General features: G+C 30.7%; 1 protein-coding gene across 3 annotated transcripts in view; it reads right to left on the bottom strand.

Moving 5' to 3' along the window:
- The window catches only part of LOC135923255 (uncharacterized), a 69,102-nt gene that overhangs the window by 44,499 nt on the left and 3,460 nt on the right, over nt 1-21,143 (bottom strand). For all 3 annotated transcript variants that reach the window (XR_010571160.1, XM_065457910.1, XM_065457908.1), the window contains exons 10-19: nt 20,799-20,961; nt 19,929-20,126; nt 16,206-16,355; nt 15,512-15,708; nt 14,200-14,576; nt 12,480-12,734; nt 11,892-12,316; nt 10,445-10,665; nt 10,010-10,253; nt 6,501-6,818 (exon numbers count right to left, since the gene is read on the bottom strand). Coding sequence is in view for 2 of the 3 variants with exons in the window: in XM_065457910.1 (XP_065313982.1) it covers nt 6,501-6,818; nt 10,010-10,253; nt 10,445-10,665; nt 11,892-12,316; nt 12,480-12,734; nt 14,200-14,576; nt 15,512-15,708; nt 16,206-16,355; nt 19,929-20,126; nt 20,799-20,961 (2,548 nt within the window). In the remaining variant the exon portion in view is untranslated. The remainder of the gene's footprint in view (nt 1-6,500; nt 6,819-10,009; nt 10,254-10,444; nt 10,666-11,891; nt 12,317-12,479; nt 12,735-14,199; nt 14,577-15,511; nt 15,709-16,205; nt 16,356-19,928; nt 20,127-20,798; nt 20,962-21,143) is intronic.

Raw genomic sequence — 21,143 nt, 5'->3', positions numbered from 1 at the left:
TAGGAGGTATCATAATGTATATATGTGAAGTTCATATGGCATTCCTGGTAATCTATATCTTTGCAGTAGCATTTCTACAACCCACATTCCTGTCATGGGGTGAGAGGGGGTATGTAGACAGACCTCTTAATCGATAAAATGTAAACCGGGTGCATGTTACGTGTCAGATTTCCCGTTGTCTCTTGAATACCCTTGACGGTTGTTTTTAGAAAATATTTTAAAATGAAGAAAATTACTATCATAAACATAATGACGGATGTTTTCTCCCACCAAGCCTTTCTTCTAGCTAAAATCTCTTCTTCTCTGAAACCATCCGTATTAGTAATCCATATCATAGTGTCCTGGATATAGACCTCACCCATTTTGTACAATTCTTTTAAAAAATTTATGTTCAATAGAGTGGTGAAACCATCAAACATGTGTAAAGGACCTAAACCCCCTCGCAAGCTACTCCCTATTTCACACATATTTGAGTAATCAATTAATTTTTTCTGTTCCAGAATCCTCTCATCCCAATAGCGCGGTTTTATCGTATATCCTTTAAGCGCTCCCTGTGTTATTGGTTGAGTTTCATACACTTCCGTACCACTAGTTAACCATATGGGATCTAAAAATTTTACCTTATCTCTTGCTAAATAATACGCTAAAAAAATTGTCATTAATTCATTGGCTTCATATTTATTTATATTATCTATGAACCTCTCTCTTGCGGCGCCATAAAGAATAAATTCAAAAATTATAGAAAAACAAAAAGTAGCATTTCTACAACCCACATTACTGTCATGGGGTGAGAGGGGGTATGTAGACAGACCTCTTCTGATCTTCATGGTATTATTATGGGTTATAGCCATTCTCTTAGCAACTCTGTATTGTGGTTTTATGGAAGTTCTATTTGAAAGATATAAGATAGTCATTGATTTATTGGATAAACATGATTTAGAACGTGCAAGGCTATTTGACAAATCGTATAGTCATAAAGACATGTATGCTCTTAAAGGTATGGATTTGCTACCTTTAACCAAAATATTTAATTATCTAAGTGACACCTTTTCATATACCAGCATTTCGGCTGATAATCCAACTGTTATCTGTGTTTGGATCTTTATGTATGTTTCTGGAGTATTACCACTAATACGACATTTGACGTGGGGAAAAATATATAGTAGTGCTTTAGAAATATACCAACAGAAGACAAGTAAGACTTTAGATCTAGGTTTGCCCCTACATAAAATTAGCTGGATACCTATTCTAGGTATGTTTTTTCTAACACTTAGAAGTCCGTTATATCTTCTACTTCCAGCTGCTATCGGGTGTGTTGTTCTAACCTTCATCGTTCAACAAGTGTACATTAGTACAAATGCACATTTGTACTTTGATGTTTTCAATCAGACCAACGCCAGAGTTCTCGAAGGTGATGGAAATGCAATTAAAAATCAACCAAACGACATAGACAAAACATATATAATTTGCGTACATGTAGTGTCACTAGGAACAGCAATTTTATATACTTTGATTTGCCAACAGAAGACAATATTTATCTTATTAGAACATATATTTTTAGGTGTAGTACTGATTAGAAATATTTTATATGCATCGAAAACACACTTATTAACGAAATATGTTGATTCTCCTCTAACTATGCTATGTTTTATACAAGCGGTCTTCCGTGGTGCACCTGTACCAGCTTTAGTTAGTTTCATCATATTAAAAGTTGGTGAATCCTCTAGCCTACGAGGAAGTAAATTATACTTAGACACGCCTGACTTTTCATGGTGGCAGTAAAATTTTCTAAAATATTAAATATAAATTAACTTCTTAAAATTTTTATAAAATCCAATACTATAAAATAGAAAAATTCAAGGATATTGTAAATTATAAATTATGAAACAGACCTCAAATAATAACGTTAATATTAATATTGAATTTCCAACATACACAGGTAATGGCGATGTTTTTCTAAGTCGTTTCGAAGACATATTCAACGATGCTCAGATCTCTGATATCGAAAAAGCAGGATCCTTCACAAGAAGACTACCAGACGAAGAATACATCAAGCTCAAATCGATATGTTCACCTACCGATTTCATCAATCCATCGATATTGATTGAAAAATTTAGGTTATTACACCCGAGGAAATCTACAAGTTCGAAATTGTTATTATTCAATGCAGCTGTACAAGGTAAAAATGAAAGTTACATCAATTGGGTAAGTAGATTATGTATTTTACAAAATGAATGTTCGTTAAGCGATAGTAGAGTCATTGAAAAAGTAAAAATTTCATCAAATAGCAGAAGTATCAGGCAGAAAATTACGTTGAAAGAGAATATTACGTTAGCAGAAGTCTTTAGTTTAAGAGATGATTTTGAGGAGACAGAATTAAAAGAAGATATAATAGCTAAAGTTGAAAACATTTCTTTAAGTGAAAAGACTGAAGAAGAAACAAGCGTAAAACATTTGGAAAGACAAAGAGGCATGAAAGTTGAAGAAAACAAACAGGTGGTCAGATACGACGATAGACATAATCCACGATCGAATAACGATAACAGACAACTATGGACTACGAGAAACAACAACTTTCAAAGAAATAATTATCAGGGAAATAATTACAACCCTAGACATCAGAACTATAATGCGGGTAACTACAATAACGTTAGGGCAAATTACCCAGGATTATACAATAATTTTTCAAGATTTGAAAATAGAACCAGTTATAATAACGATAATAACCAAAGATTTTATTATGATTACAATCACGGATTCAACAGACGCTATGATACTTCAAGATGCACGCAAAGGCATAGTAATAATTATAATGGAAATCGAGGAGGAAGTTACGCATGTAATTGTAGACATCATGTCGACCATAATAATCAAACACGATACACTAATAAAATAAACACCATAAACATAGAAGAAATAAAAGAGGATGATAATAATAAAATATAAAAAAAAGAATATAATTTGTATAACTTGGACATAAATAATATGGATGCTGATAAAGACAACACAGATAATAACGCGTATAAAGTAACTTTAAAATTGAATAACCTGTCAACGATCATGCAGGTCGATACTGGCTCTAGATTCTCAATAATACCTAGTTCGATAGCTAAGAGCGCAGGCATCACTGAATTAAAGAAATCTAATTTAAAATTAACAGGCTATGACGGCTATCAAATCAAAATATTAGGAACGACGCAAATTAGCGTAAATTATGAAGGAGTAACTAAAAATTTACAAGTGATCGTTGTTAATAGCAATAAGAGTCCATTACTTGGCAGAACTTGGCTAAGTGCCTTCAAAAATATTTTAAAAAAATTTGTGGGAAAAACCAATATCAAGCTTCGCTTAAAGCAAAATGCTGTACCAAAAATAATACCATCTGTTAAAAAAATAAATTCTTATAGATTAGAAGAAATAAATCATTTGATAACAATTGAAGAAATTATAGTTATTAAAAACAATAATGAAACAAAAATTGAAGAAAATAATAAAATAAAAAATTTTATAATTAATAAAAAATTTAAAAAAACTTTGGAAAAGAAAATTAAAACAAAGGTGATTAAATATCATGATGTTGAAAAGGAGATTAAGAATACGATATGGAGATCATATGTTGAAAATGGAAGGAGAAAGAGAAATTTTGTTATAAAGAACAAGTTAAAGAGAAATTATGATATAAAAAAAGTGTTCAAATTGAAAAATAAAGGAGTAAAATTTAAAAATAAAAATAATTAAATAAAAAATTATAATATAAAATGAAACAATTCCAAAACGGAAATTTGTTGTATGATATAGATACTGGGAACAAAATTATAAAAAGACACTTGGACCAAATAAAAAAAAGATCAACTAATGTAGAACTATCTTCTAACGGTGCAACAGTTTTTTAAGCGAATGTTAATAATAATGCATCACCTTATACATTGAATTTTAGAAGGGGAGGTGATGAACCAAGAAACCAAAATGTACAAGTAAATGATCAGAATCGCAACGTTCAAAGACCAGTTAGAAATAGTGTGTTGCCTAGAAAATTTGAAAATTTTATAATGAATTAAATTTGATAATAAATTTTTTTTCTCTTCCTTATATTAAAACAAAATTAGTTTTTTTGTGTGTGGAACTAAATTGATAAAACGTACAACAAAAAAAAAGATCAACGAAGAGGTTAACGAGCAAGAATGACAAACGACAAAAATTATAGAAAAAAAAGAAAAAAGTGTGAAATGTTAAACAGTATTAACTTTAAAAAATTGTTTTTTTTTACATCCTTAAGCCATTTATGGCGTAACTTAAAATATTTCAAATGTAATAAGAATTGTTTCTTTCTTTTTGTTAAAAACAACTTTTATATTTTAAATCAATTTGTTTATAAACTAATATTAAACTTTAAATTTTATAAAAAACAACTTTTATATTTTAAATCAATTTGTTTATAAACTAATATTAAATTTTATATTTTATAAATCAATTTACTTAATAAACTAATGTTCAATTTTTTATTTTTAACTTTTAAAAAAAAGATCAATTTATTATAAATTACATTAAATTAAATTGTCAATATATATAGAAAACTATTTTGAATTATGTGATGATTATATTTTTTTAAATTTAAATATCAATAAATTGACGTAATATACGTTTATAACATTTATTTTCTGCCTTTGATTTCTGCAACCTTTTCATATATATATGTATTTTTCTAAAAGGTACATATTTAAGAAGTGGTGGATATCGATCATTTCATAATCTATAAAGCTGCTTTATTATTGATTATATCAACGGTCTATAAATGGAGTGCTCCACTCGACATTTTCAAAATTTTTGAGTTAGAAGTGAATATAATAACTTATTTATTCCCAAAATATATATAAAAATAAAAACTGGATTTAAAAAAATATTAATCTTTGCCAAAGTTATTGTCAAAATTGATCAATAACTTTTTCCTGTAATTTATTTTAAACTTTTAAATGCTGATTTTCCCATTTTAAAACATTTACGCAAAGTGGAGCACTCCAATTCTAGACCGAATAATATATAAAATATAATAAAATAAAATTGTATGTACTTTTTAAAACCATTGTACTTTTTTTTTAAATATAATTTTAATTAATATTAAGCTTTATTTATTTTATTAATTTTTACAAAAACGTTATAAAATATAGAAATGTTTTGAATCAAATCTGCACAACACTGTATATATATATAACTTTGTTTTTTTTATTTGTTCCCCAGTTAGAATTTCTCGATATTCCGTAAATAATAAATATTTTGTTTAATAATTATTTTTGTTTAATAATTATTTTTGTTTTACTTTTATCAATCTCATCTCATCCCATCTATTATACAAGGACCCATCCATGGCTGAATTATTTCCCCACCTTTTCTATCAAGCCGATAGTTGTTTCTAACATTAAATCGATAAAGAACGAGATGAGTTCCAAGGCCCCGCTGCTGCCTCATCTCGTGGATATTCTGCATTCTGGGTGAAGGATCAAAGAGACAAGTTTTGTAATTTCCAGTTAGCAATAATAATTTTAACGAACGTGTAAGAACCAAATAGAGAATGACAAATGCTTATAAGTGAATGGCAGAGAGAGCTAAAGGTGATGCAAAGCTAGACTCCTCGGGTCGAAGATGAACTTAACAGTTTGACAAGATGTGGCACTCCGTAAATCATTTAATATACGGCTAATATGTTTGGTAGAAGAGCATTATAGGAGTAAGGGATATAAAAATCCTAGTTGATTACAGAATATAAAGAACTACTTGGAGCAAGATGAAGGTATCCCATGAATATAACTTGATATATACAGTTTGGTTTCCCGACATGTTGGATATCAGCGAGATCACGACGGATAATATTAATTTAGCTCAGCTCAGACTGACGCCTAAGCATTATAGACCTCGTAATTCTCAGTAAGAATGTTCGTTATAGAATAAATAACGTTGTTTATTTTGAATCACCGTTTGGTCTATAGAAAACATGGCGAAGTGACGCGCCCTTGGCTAGGTCCTTTTACATTTATTGGAATCGATAAAAAAAATTAAAATATTTGGGGCAATCATGATCTAATAGAAGAAAAAAAAAATTAATTTTTTTTAAACATTTTAGCTAGTGTCGTAAGCGTTTCTAAAAAATAAATCGAACGCATTCGCGTACAACTTCAAAAAAATAGACGCCGTACATTCCGTTTATAGTTTTTTTTCCGGAAACAAACTCCGTTCATGAACGCTTCCGCAACACTAATTTTGGATAAAATTCTAAACAACCCAGGTTTCTATTTTTAAAATAGGATATAGGTTTTTACCTATTTTTTCTTCTTTCTTTCTTTTTTTCTTTTCTTTTCTTTCTCTTTCTTTTCCTTCCTTACTTTTCTTCCTCTCAAAGAAAATGGGAACGCTACATGTGTTGCTTGTACATACATTCCCTAAATATATAGATAAACATGTAAAATAAACAAAACTATAATTGTAAACAAGTGATAGTTTTATATTACCGTGGCGAGTTGGTGAAATTTGGCCAGTATCTGATTGATCCTCACGTGTTTGAGGCTAGAGTGGGACTTCCAACGCTTTGCATTTTTAATACTTTGCTCGCCAGCTGGGGCGATAGCATCCATCCTAGCTATCAATATCTCCCCGCTCAGTTTGAGCAGTTGAAAAATTTCTGACCCGTTCCCGTGTTCGCGAGGGAACTCGAACGAGTTCGGTAAATCATCACGGCGATCGGAAAATTTGGAATAACGGTAATCCGATGTTTGAAAATCCTCCAATTCCGACATAAGGTAACGGCACAAGCAGTCCATAGGTAAGACCTTTTTTTTTTTATAAATTAATAATGATAAAAGATAAAATACATTTTTTTATACGATGACCAGAGTGGATATCGAGAATATCGGTTCAGAGTTCGAGTAAAATGTCAACGACTCACTTCCGGTTTTGAAACTTTTCATAAAGTTTTTTGGTTTAATTTATTTTAATCTATAATACCTTTCGCTGGATTCCCAAGAAGGGGCCCATAATTTGCATTTCCTTTCTATAGTAGAAAAGGGAAAATTCGATCGGTTCGTTTGTAAAACCCTTATTTTTATTGCTTAATATATTTTAAAGTGTCCATTTGTAGATAGAACAATTGGGATGATGATATAGTTTAGTTAGTTTGGTGTATTTCCTTCCTAAAAGGCAAGACCCCCTTTTCCCTAGCGGGAAACTTGAACGTTTTTAGTGGGGTGCCTTGGCCTTAATGGCTTTTGGACCCCATAGCGTTTATTTATTACGAAAATTTAAGGGTATTACAAGGGATAAGTGAAATTAAATATAATTTATAACAAAACGCTCAAGTACGAACGAAGACGATGGAAAGGACAATGAGAAAATACCATTAATGGCGAGAATGTTTAAAGTAAAATATCTAGGGAAGATTAGAATTTTTATCCGATAAGTATGAGGAGACACAAGTGGAGCCCTAAATATTGAGAAATCAATATTACACCTAAGTGGGATACTCGTATTTTAAAGAGAAGAGAAGAAGAAGAGAAGAGAAGAAGAAGAAGAAGAAGAAGAGAAGAGAAGAGAAGAAGAAGAGAAGAGAAGAAGAAGAGAAGAGAAGAAGAAGAAGAAGAGAAGAGAAGAAGAAGAGAGAGAGAAGAGAAGAGAAGAAGAAGAGAAGAGAAGAGAAGAGAAGAGAAGAGAAGAGATGTTTTTCCGGCAATGCGTTAAATTTAAAAATCTGATTTTACCGAAAATATATTCCATCATGTTTGGAATACCTATCTTATGAATTGTAGACAATTTTGCTGTTAACCTTTGAGTCAGTTATAATTTATATAAAAAAATATATGGAAAACTTAATATAAATTACATTAAAAATTTTTATACATTAAGCAAAATTGATTGGTTTTATACTCTTAAAATATAAAGTTAACAATTTATGTTATTTTAAAAAATAAAATTTGAATATTTAAAAATATATAGTTTTAAACAATTTTTGTTCATTCAAATTAAATTCTGACGTTATTATAAAAGATTAAAAGTCTTAATTCTTTACTATATATCGTTAATCTAGAAATTTGCATAGGTAAACATTTTTTTATTTATTAGTAAAGTAATCCTAGTTTTAATTTTTGGTAAATATAGTCCTTCTCATAACCAGCAACGAAATTATCAAACCGACCCCGTTTTCCGTATGTTCCATTTGGCACTGGAAGAGCATCGAAAACGAACACGAATCGAATAATTCGTAATCGAATCATTTGAACATATCGGATAGTTTACTATTCGTATTGAAAAGGATAAATCGAATTTACTTTTCTTATTTGATAGTGCAGATATAATTGCGAATAATTTGTTATTCGATAAAAGGCCTAATTGGCCTTAACCCTAGTAGAGGTCTGCAAACGGGCCGGGCCCTAATTCTATTTAAAATAATCGGGTTCGGGCCGGGTGGGATCGGACCTCGAAAATTTTATTAAATATATCTAAATTTATCAATTTTATATTTTAATTTTTTAATGTAAAATAAAAAATTTTTGATTTAATTGAAACTAAACGCTATACAACATACGTCTTTTATTTATAGTAATTATAAAAAATTAATTTATATATTTAAATAAATTCGGGTCTGGCCGGGCCGGTAAATTATTTTAAAATAAATTTCGGGTTCGGGCCGGGCCGGGCTTGAAAAATTAGGCCCGATGCAGATCACTAAAACCTAGTATTGTTAGACGGCTAGATTTTTTTTAAAAAAAAACGGCTAATCCTCCAATATTTTAGCAAAATATGTTAGGCAAGCCTGGAGATTTTGCTCGTAAATGTTGCAGAAAGACTCGCATAACATTTATGGCTAAATACGCCCCTTACCCTCAAGTGCTAGTGTCGAGAGATTATTTAGTAAGGCAAAACTTATACTTTCTGATCGTCGCTCTAGACTTGGGGATGATAATATTAAAATGATTTTATTATTAAAATGCAACAAATTACCATAAATATTTATTTTTATTACATAATTTTTTTTGAAATCATGTAAAAAAAATTTTTTATAAAAAGTAGCTTAAAAAGTAGCTAAAGCTACTTTAAAAAAAATAGTAGCTATAATAACGAGCTACTTTTTTTTGTCAAATAGCGATAGCGGTAACGCTCTACTTTTTTTTAACAAATAGCGATAGCGGTAGCCGGATATTTATACCCTCCCCCCCCCACCCAAATTGTTAGTTTTTATTTTTACCTTTTCACCATTAATAGTGATTCTGTAATAGAACGTTCGACTTTTTTTTTTATTTAAAAAAAAAAAGACGCGATTACCGCCATATTTAAAACGTTTTGTTTTTAAAAAATTTTATTTTCAAATTTAGGACTTGAGATTATTTTAAAATTTAAAAAAAAATAAAATTAGAATTGTTGATTTCAAACTTTACAAAAAGAAAAAAAAAATTATTTCCGTTTATATTTTTAAAAAAGTAACAAATGCCTCAATTTTGGATTCACTTATAAGGCGTTCATTTCTTACGTTTCTAGGAGAGTTGGAAGGTGGACGATGAAATGGGGGGGGGGGGGGGGTAAGGGTATTAGTAAAAGATAATGGAGGAATTAAGAGAGGTAAGGAAAGAATGGTTCACCCATTCTGCTAAGATACCTCTTGTCCCCTCACACACCCAAACCCTCATTCCATCTGGTCAAATTAAGTCCTCCTCTTTTGGCCCAGCTAAACCCCGGAAGATATAATAACTTTGGTCATATATAAATATAACTATTATGATTTACTATTAAAAATATTATAAACCATATTTTTTTTAAACTAAAATGGGCTAAAAAAATGACAAAATAAGTAATTCGATTGGTTGATTGGTTCAAAAAAAAAGTAAAAAGGAAAAAAAAATTGTCTTAAATTAAAATCTAGATAGTTGTCATAACAAAACGTTTTTTAAGCTGGGGTCAAGGAAGGCACCAATTATGGTTAGATTCTTTCTGGAGTCCTGAAAAAAAGAAATTAGTTTATTATATATTTTACGTTTATTATATCCAGCTGATTATTTTCGATGAGATTAGATAACCAATCGAGATCACCGTGGGATGATCGGGAAGTTAGGTCGGCATTATGAGCGTCGAAAGCCATCGTACCACGGGTGCCGTTCTCCGCGCTTTTCAATTTGATCAAATCAAGCAAAATGTCGGGGTGCCTGCAGGAGCAAAGTTTGAACCCCACCTTGTGAGTCTCGTTAATAATTTCGAGCGCTTTGAGAAAGCTCTTATCGCTAATACAATTTTTTTTTGTTAAAGAAGATAAAAATATATTATAAGATGGTAAGAGTCGAGGTCCGGTCCATGGTCTAACAGGACGAAAATTTAAAGATGGACTCCACTCAACCGGTCAATCTAAGACCGATGGTGAGCGGGCCATTGATCTTGACCAATCCGAACTTCAGTTAATAAATACGTGTAATACCTATTGCCTATATCGATCATACTGATTTCGCTATTCAAAGCGCCACCCATTGCGCTATTTTCTTCGGGACCGGGCCATCTCCGCACCATCAAATCCCACGCGTCCCCAACGCCTAACCTCGAAAGAGGCTCGTCGCTAACGTCCATGATATCGTTTCCTTTGGAGTAAGCTTGGGCCGGAAGTATTACGAGACTTTCGGCCGAGAAAATATTGGAATCCTCCTACATTAAAATTAATTTAATAAATTTCCTTTCTTTCATTCGTTACCCCTAAACATAAATATGTATTTTTATTCTATCTAAATGAATAAAATATCGCTTCATATTTAAACAACATTGCATCCAAAAGTCTAATATAATCCTTGTTTAAAAAAAAATTGGGTCTATGCCGATCTACAGATCTTTACACTGATCCGGTATTTTTTGATATTCATACAAAACCGACCCGATAACCGATCAAGTATGGTTTATATTTACCATCTATCTTTAGAAACCAATGTTATAAAGAAAAAAATCGACATATCCTATTCAAAATAAAACAACTTGGTAATCTATGACAAAACAAGGAATAAAGAACATTTCGCCAAAGGCCATATTTGAAGCATGGTATTATCGCGAATAATTAGGCGTTTTATTTTTTCATTTTCCCCGATAGTTATTCGTCTCATTTAAAATAAGAACATCGCTTATGGTTGAAACGTGACATAAAATAAAAAATAAATATTATATTATACACAATCGTAAAATACCAAAAACAATCTTAAACGGCGCATGAATATCGACTTCATAGCCAAAGTTTATTTTATCAACTTTTCAACCATATTCCTATATTCTTCTTCTTCTAACTTTTTCCTTATAACCAAATAAAAAAAAACCCTGTCACGATAATATAAGTCCCTCCGAACTTTGGAAGTTCATTATATTTGGAAGTTTTACTGATGACTTATCAGGGCATCTCCGTGGCCACATCTGGCAAGACACCTACTGATATAGTTTTTTGGGTAGAAGATAACGGGGTATTAGATACCCCGGGGAAAATATTGGCTATATGGAAAGAATATAGCAAACGATCTTTAAACGATTCATTCATACACCACTGTGGATTCAATATCGTTTAGAAGTGATATTATATTTTTTTGGACCTCATAATTGTAATAGTTATGCCAGATTATGACTATACCTATCCACATTGTATTATATTCATTTTATTCCTTTATCTCTTTCTTTCTTTTTTTTAAAAAAATTGCGCCCTATTATTATAATTGTTATAGTTATCTCTTATCATGACCTTATGTTATTTTCTTTCTATTCTTCCCATAAAATGGCGAGTTTGTATGGACCCCTTCTACCACTCCACTCACTTTCTTTTTCTTCGCCTTACTACTTAAGGGTTTACAGAAAACGAAACTATTTCTCTTTCGAGCAATATCATTATGCGAACAATGTACCATATCTTTGGTTCTTCTGTCACAGCTATTGGGATCATAAGCGACATCCATAAGGGCGGAACTATTAGAGCCGCAGGTAGCTCTCTCCAGCCTAGCTATAACGTCTTCCAGATACGGTAAATGTCTTGTCAATCCCAAGGTATTAGTATCGGGGGTGGTGGTTCCTAAGTTAGCCATCTTTTTCTTGTTAGAGGCCGAAGATGAAGAGGCGGTAATCGTTTCCGGTATGGAAGAAAGCAATTTAAACTCTTTCAGAACGTTTCCCAAACTTTTCAGCGAATTGGTTCGACTCTCGCGCAAAGCCGATTTAATCGCAAAATTTTTAGGCGAAGGAAAAGACGCCTTTTTGGTCAAGCAATATTCGAGCGATTTCTCTAGGTCTTTGCCGCTATCCTCAGCGGAGAAGGGGTTCCATACTAAAGGTCCTAAAAAAACACCGGAAGAGATTAAAATTGATTATGTCCTAATAGAAGTAAAAGAAAAATTAATAACCGTAATCTGGTGTTTCAGAACTTTCCTACTAATATCATACTCGTTCGGGGACGAAATTGTGGTTCAATTAATTTATGCAAATAATTTAAAAAAAACCGTAAGTCTGGGGATCGCTGGATACCAAGGTGACTAAGGTGAGGCAAACTTTCCAATACAATTTGACCACGGAGACCCCCACATTCGAGCACTGGTATTCGTCGATGTCCTTGAACTTGTTCCCGAACTCCTTGAAACAATTCTGAACGGGTAACACTGTCAAGGAGAGCAGACCGTCCTGCAATCCCAGAAATCTTTCGGTCGTAAGCGGGGGATCGTTTGGCGGATCAGTGGGCCAGGTAAATATTTGTTGGTCTGAATAAAAATAAGACATATTTTATTTTTAATTTAAATTGGAGAAATTTAAAAAAAAAAATATTTTGAACAACAGTCACTCACTGGAATCATTTTTTTTTCCCAATTAACTGGAACAGAGGGCTTAAAATGAAAATTCGGGTAGCCTAAAAAATAAATAAAGCAACAAATTGAATTTGCAGAATTCTAGGTTCTGTTATCTGGTCGGGAAATTTTAGGGCGGTTTCGAGTGTTCTAAGTTTAGGTTCTAAATTCTGTAGCGATAAAAAAAAATTTTTATCGATAACCCTTTAAAATGTATCGCGCAACATTTAAAAAATAATACGACCAATCAAATTTAGGTTCGTCGTTAATTGAGCCACGTTTGTCAGTTTTGGCGGGTATTATTTATTGGTTTAAAGTTTGGAAATACCCTAAATAAAAAAATGGGAATTTACCTAAAAAAAATAGTGACCTAAATCATTTTTTCGAATTTAGAAAAGTTTATTAATTTTTTTTAAAGTTGGAAAAATTATAAAAAAAAATTTAATCAATTTTAGCCTTAGTTTTTAAAAAGTTGTGAAATTTTTTAAGATAAAAAAAAAGAAGTAAGCAAAATTAATGAATATTTTTTTCAAAATTATTAATAAGAAATGAATAATTTGGTAGAAATTATAAATTTTAAAATTCACAAAAATTTAATGTAAGATTTTGGACACGTTTCATAATTTTATAAAGTTACGAAAGTTTTGAGACCTTTTTAAAAAATATATTTCGGGCATAGCCTTATTTAAGGTAAAAATATCGAGACTAGAAGTCGGAGATAAGCGTAGTGCCCAAACCCTAACCCAGCTAACGAAGCCTAAAACTAACGAAATGTTTGTTATTTGGTAAATGACAGTTTGGAGTGGAATTAAGGGACAGTCGCGAGAGACATGTTGATCATAATCGACCAGAATCGGACATTTTAACAATACTAGTTTCTAAATTAACTATTGGTATAAAATAATAGAATTCTAACAATATCGGTTTTAAAAAAATTGTGGAAGTAAGGGTGGGACTTCTGGCTAACTGACATAAATGTGCTGGACAAAAAGACCCGGACAAAAGTACCCAGTACAGAAATACACTGTAAAAACATAGCTAAGGACAACAAGACATAGATCAATAATACCATTTCCTCTTATTCAAAATCAAAACTTGGCATTTAATCAATAAAAAATTTGGACCGGTCCAGACCTAACAACATCTTTTGTTTAAAATTGTTCTCATAAAAAAAAATTGATATGACTTAGAGTTAAAATGCCTTTTTATAGAGGAGATACTCAACAAAACTATTTACCAGACTGGACAGAAATATTCCCGACTTGAGCATAAAATTCTATTTAAGGGCCAATTTTAGCCAACCCATACCGAATTTCACTGTTTATAAAAAAAAAATCTAGTCCGGGAATAATCAAATTGAGATCGTAAAACTAGAGATCACCTTTGAAAAAGCTGGCATCGATAGACCAATTAGATTTGGGAACGACACTGCTACCTTCCCCGCTGACGTTCTGCTGTAGCCGATATTGAATCGATAAGGACGATCGATTGAACAAAGTGTGAATGGCGTTCAATACTGCTTCCTTAACGGATATATCCCAGAAATTTTTGGCGCATTCGCAAATATGGTGGATAGTTTCGAGGTTAACCGGGCTTTGCCGGGTGAGGAATTGCAGGCACAGCTGTTTTTCCAGGCTATGTTCGAAGGACTGAGACGATACCGAGTTAGGATTTGGGTTGCAAGAAAAAGCGGGAAGATTCAACTCCTTGAGGAAGAGGAGTGTTTCGGATTCCGATAGGTAGTAGAGTTTAACGAGTCTTCCGATATAAAGAATTAGGGGGGGGGGAGGGGTGAGTGTATTTGAAAAGTATTATATAAAATCACAAGGTTTGGTTGTTGGATAAATCCCTTCAATAAAAAGCAATAGCTATAGTTGTAGGGGGGGGGGGGGGGTTGGATAACAATAATACTAGCCCTAGATTATCGGATCTGAGCTTACTTTTACTATTATTTTGAATAAATACGATCTTATTTGTATATGTTAGGGTTCATTCCTATAATCAAGCTTTATAAGTGACCTTAAAAATCAGGCAATACATTTTAAGGGGGGGAAAAAAATCTCATTTTAAATCATTCATTATTCGCGTTTATCGACCATATTATTAATTTCTGTTTGACAATCAGCACAATCCAAAAAAATAATAATTATGAATTCTTTCATTGAATATAAGAAACTTTTATTGTGGTTAAAATTAAGTTAAATATGTATATCTATGTAAGTTAAAAAATTACTAATATCACTAACATAAATCGGTTTTTTATCTGTATAATCAATCTAAAATATATATATATATTGGGAGTGGGACATATTAATCTATTAGCAAATTTGTTTAATTTATTAACTATAAATATTACATTTTTTTTTATTTTGATTTACATACATAATAAAAGTCCATAAAATGGGGACAGAGGAAATCTAAATCTTGTTTATAATAATATTTAGTTTTAGATCATTAAAATTATATTTAAATTATTATACCAAAATGACTACGAAATTTTTATTAAAGATCGCTAAATTTTCGTAGAAATCGTATACAATCGTTTTAGTATAAATTTAAATACAATCAAACAGGGCATGCAAGCTGAACCGAATGCAAAAACTAGAATTCCTTTATGCCCCTAATATGGATTATTTCTATTATATCGATCAGTAAATAAATAAACGAAAAAAAAATAGAAAGAAAGAACTTACGAATCGACGAAAAACTTTTCTTCATTGCCGACCATAGAATTGTTATTACTACTATCATCCATACCTATGTCATCGGAAGGGGTTGAAGATCCTTTAATACTCCTGTAGAAAGGTATAACTTTGTGGCACAGCCAACTAACGGAGAGGGTTCTCATTTCGCGCAATTCAGATTTGAAATCGCGTAATTGCGATGTTACCTTATTATATTATTAAACGATTGTTAGGTAAGCCTGTAGTTATTGAGCCATTTATTATTAATATATATTTAACGCTAACAAAATTTGCGATTTCTACGCGCTTGACCAATCAAACGCTGGTTCCACTTACCAGCCCTTTATTAATTTTTAAAAAATTTACGATAGCTAAAAATCTAATTTTTATGATCAAAAATTTAATAGAAAATTATAAACAAGAATTAATCCCTAATAACAAGAATGGATTTCATCCAAAGAGACGTTTCTTTTATACATAAATATTACATGTTTAGTGGATCTTTATGGCTTTTTAACCTTAACCTCGTCGAGAAGGTTGGTCGAAAAAAAAGGAAGGCTGTCCCACTGAAGATCGAACAAGAGAAAATAATTTATAGCAAAATATAGATAGCTCAATGGGAACTCATTTACCCAATCTTTAAAATTGAGGCGTTTCATTCTTGATCCTTTCTAAAATTAAATTTAAATATCAGATCGCATACTTGCGAATTTTGGTCGTCCACAATTTCCGGCGGATTAGGATCATTGGATCGGGACTGAATCCATTGCAGGTATGATTCTTTGATGAAAGGAGTGAATGTTAGGTAGGAATTGAAAGTCAGGAGTTCTATCAACGAGCTTAAAAAACGGTCCTGTTGAGGGTTCAAAAAAATATTTAAATCATTTTTTTCAAAAGGCCATTTACTTTGGTTAAGGCCTTAAAATCAGGCTAAAATTTGAATGTTCCATAACAGTCAACTTAAAAGACTTTATAGGCGTTAGTTATGTCAGGTATCAATCAATTAATGGTTTTTATTTTCACTGATTTTTATGTTACATTTTTAGTTTTTATATAAAAAAACAACTACTTACTACTTAAAACCTTATTTATAAAAATAAATATAAAAAAAGACTTTATTTTTCTTTTCCTTCTTTCTGTTTCTTTCTTTCTCTTTTTTATCTAAAAAAAATTATGGATAAACTAACCATAGCCTATTCAAAAAAAAAAACTAATACCAATCAAATAATATAATGTCCGTATTCAATCCGTTCGAACATATCGAATTTATTACTATTCGAATTTGCACGAATAATAAAACTTACTATTCGATTCATATAATTAGAAAATGGTATTAGTTAGTGATGTTAAGGTAATATTATATTTATTTACAAATGTAGCACAATATATTTTTTTCCGTCAAGTAACAAGCATTGGAACTTCATATCATACGTAATAAAAAAAATTTTTTAGTATAAGGAAAAACAAAGACAGATTATTTTAGAATTTAATATTAAATTATTAATCATTACTTACAAGAACCATGTCTAACAAAAGCATAAGAACATGACTCAAATTTAAAAAAATGATTGCTTTCTGAAATTTATTTTTTGGTCTAGCCTGAATTTTATTTATATTCAAATTATATATAAAATAGACACATTTTAGAACTGTATGTTTCACTCTAATTGATTATTCTATTCCTAATTTAGATAGTGCTATTTATATTTATCTCCTAGATGGAAGAAACAGAATACAATATGGATATGGATTCTGAGTCAGATGAAGAAATTATACTTTCTCCTACAATAATTGCAAAAAAAAATGACCTTCCTTGGCCAAGTTTTGAAAAATATTTTGAATACCACAAGGCTGGTAATAATACTAATATTATTGTCAAATGCCTCTTATGCCTACCATATAAAAAGTATATTGCAGCATCTAAGTCATCCACAGCTAATTTATGGAAACATATCTCTGTAAGTTTATATAAATTGTATTAATATTATATAGAATAATTAAATGAATTAACTTTATAACAATAATTAATATTAATTAATTATTTATATATATAAAACATATATCTATAGAGAAAGCATCCTAACCAATCCGTAAATATAAAACAAACCATAGATAATAAAAAAAACAATTCAGCCACATCAAGTAAGTTAAAACAAACTAAACTTGACTTTGGTGGAAAATCAAATTTTAAAGGTATCAGCAAAGATAAATTTGATTCACAAATTATTAAATATATAATAAATGGAAATCACCCATATACAACCTGTGATGATGAAGATTTTGTTGAGCTGATAAACACCCTGCAACCTAATATGAAGATTATATGCAGACAAACCTTAACCTCAAGAATATCAAAATATTTTGTTCAAATGAAAGATATTCTAATAGAAAAATTGTTAGAGCCTAATTATGTTTGTACAACAGCTGACTGCTGGACAGCATTTAATCGGTAAATATTATTTTTTACTAAAGTGCACAATACATTTGGTTATCTTTTGTTATATTAATAATAGCTCCTATATTGGTATAACAGTGCATTGGATTGATGTGGAGAAATTGGAAAGGCGTTCAGCTATTCTAGCCTGCCAAAGACTACAAGGTAGGCATACATATGATGTGATCATCAAAGCCTTAACTGCTGTTTTTAAGGAGTTCCATATCCAAAATAAAAATATCTGCACAATAACGGATAATGCTAGCAACTTTTCAAAGGCGTTTAGGTATGCCTAACTAATTTATTTTATAAATTATTTCTCTTAGAGTATTTAGCTGCCCATCTATTATAATGGAGGAAGATTCTGTTTCTGATATTGAATATATCTCAATAGAAGATATAATGTCTTCTTCTGGGCTCTCCAGTTATGATATTAATGACTTCGACTACCTTCCCAAGCATCAAAGATGTTCTTGCCATACATTAAACTTAGTGGCAACACAAGATGCCAACAAGTTACTTTTAAACAATGAGGGGTATAGGAAAGTTTATAACTTAGCTATATCTAAATGCCAACGTTTGTGGAACCTCCAAAATAAATCTGGGCCATCTGCCGAACTTATTTTAAAAAAATTACATTATCAACTTCCATATCCCGTTATAACAAGGTGGGGTTCCTTTTATAAATCCCTGGCCAAAATATTATCGTTCTTAAATCAAGTGCCTGTGGAATTTGATTCATTATGTGATGAATTAAAATTGTGTAGATTCACATCAGATGATCGTGATTTTATAAAAGAATATTGTAGTGTAAATTTAAATTAAAGTCTTATAAAAATTTACAATTTAAAAATTAGATTATGCGACTAGTGTCCAAAGCCATTGATATTCTTGAAGGTGAAAAGTACATGTATCTGGGTTATTATACCCCAACAATAACACAAATAATTATATGTATGGCAGATGTGCAGGTATTAAAATATTGTCAACCTCTAAAGGATTTTATATTAGCTAGTATTGAAAAAAGGTAACTTAAATCAAATAATTATTTATAAATTAATAATATCATGTTATAGGTTTAATAATCTTTATGATAATGACAACATCATTGCTTCAATTCTTCACCCTTTATTTAAAACTGACTGGCCTTGGATTAGGCAAGAAAGGAATAAAGCAAAAAAGGAGGAAATTTTAAATTTAATAAATACCTTAATACCTCAGAGTGAATCCCAGACGAATGAATCATGCTCAAAACCAACATCACTTGATGTAGTTGGATTTTTTGACCTAAAGCGCCAAAATATTCTGGATAATGAACTTATAGAAAACTTTATCAAATCTAATAACAACACGTTTTCTTTATATAACGATTTTCCAAAGTTAAAATTACTCTTTATTAAATATAATGTTGTTCTAACATCAAGTGCTCCCGTAGAGCGCATGTTCAGTCTAGGTAAGCTCATATTTGGAGATAAACGAGCACGTCTTCTAGATAATAACTTTGAAATTAATTTGTTGTTAAAAGCAAATAAACATTTATTAGATTCTAATTTTTATGAAAAATAAATGTTTTTTTTTCAATGCAAATATATATTTTTGTATTCGATGTAAATATTCAATTTTGCGATATTTTTTATATAAATAAATTGTATATTATTTAATAACTGATTATACTTTGTTTTTTTTATATTAAATAAATGTCAATAAATAAATAATGCGCATATGAATGATGCATAAAGTAAGTAACTAGTTACTTTTGAAAATAACTGTAACTAATAACTAGTTACTTTTGTAAAAATGTAACTAGTAACTGTAACTAGTTATGTTTTTGCCAATGTAACTAGTAACTGTAACTACTTATGTTTCAAAAGTAACTTTTAACATCACTAGTATTAGTATATGTACATGATTCAATTTGTTAGATATAGATAAAGATATCCGAATATGAACAATTCATTATTCAATTCGTATATTCGGAAAAAAAATTCTAACTTTGAGCGTTGAGTCTAATTCTATCAAGGGTTGGTAAACATCGGTCCCAGTCAAATTTACGTTGAGCAGCGTTTTGGCGAAGGTGGAATAGTCGAATTTATATTTGACGGTCCTGGTGATTTCCTTATAAAGGGCTTTGAGAGCCCGAACGTAATCTTCTAGGTTGCAAAGAAGAGCCAGAAATACTTGTGCCAACGTCTTGAGGAATTTTTCGAAATAAAAACGAATAAAATATAATCAAAATCGGAAAAATGGACGCCGGTGAGTTTTTGAGCCCCAAATATCTACATGTCTTTACAGAATAAACCTACCAAACATATTGGTTGTAATCTTTCTTTCTTTCTTTCATTTTCTCTTTCTTTCTTTCTTCCGTTTTTTAAAAATACTGACAGGTTGGGGGAAAATCCCTTCTAAAAATCTCGTAAATTATAATTGACGTTTTTTTGAGACAAAAATGTGTTTAATTTAAGAGTTGGGAATTTAATAATTAACGATTTCAAACAGTTTTCTTTTATGTACGACCTTACGAGGGTCTTGCCGCGAGACTGAAGCAGTGAAAGTCAACGGCTGACCTTAAGTAGAATATAAAGGCAAACAATTTTCAATTTGAATTTTATTTAAACACAAAATTTTACGACAAGCCATGGAGAGGGTTGAGAGAAAATTAAAATAATTCGGAACGAAAAAAAGGAAAGAAAAGAAGATGAATATAGAGAGAGGGAGGAAAATTCCCTTGTTTGGATCCGAATCAACCCCGGCCCAATTTTTAAGGCACGGGGCAAAATGGCCAGTCTCCAAGTCTATCAAATTTTCCATCAAGTTATTTTAATAAAAAGAGAATTTTTGATATAAGGGATCCTAAAAAAATACCTGAGCAGAACTGAACGAACAAAGCCGAACACAAAACTCGATGAGTGCAGTGTTATTAGGATTACGAGAGCTGGATAGTTCGTTTAAGACTATGAGTTTGAAGGCCGAAGAAAATATGTCGCTATTTATTTCGCGTTTAGTAGTGTCGACGAGAAGCAGGTTTCTATGGTTTTATTTTTTAAAAAAAAATTTTTTTAAATATATATATATATATAATTTAATATTATGTGCTAAAAAAATATATATTTCCTAAAAAAATATAAATTATTTCTTCAATTTTTTTTTATTTTTTTAGGTCATTTTTCCTACATTCTCTGTTTTAATAAATAATATTTCAATAGTAAT

This window comes from Gordionus sp. m RMFG-2023, chromosome 2, assembly GCF_954871325.1.
Source record: "Gordionus sp. m RMFG-2023 chromosome 2, tfGorSpeb1-WG-v2, whole genome shotgun sequence".
NCBI lineage: Eukaryota > Metazoa > Nematomorpha > Gordioida > Chordodea > Parachordodidae > Gordionus > Gordionus sp. m RMFG-2023.
Note: the sequence above shows the minus strand (reverse complement) of the source record. Positions and strands in the feature narration are given on the sequence as shown.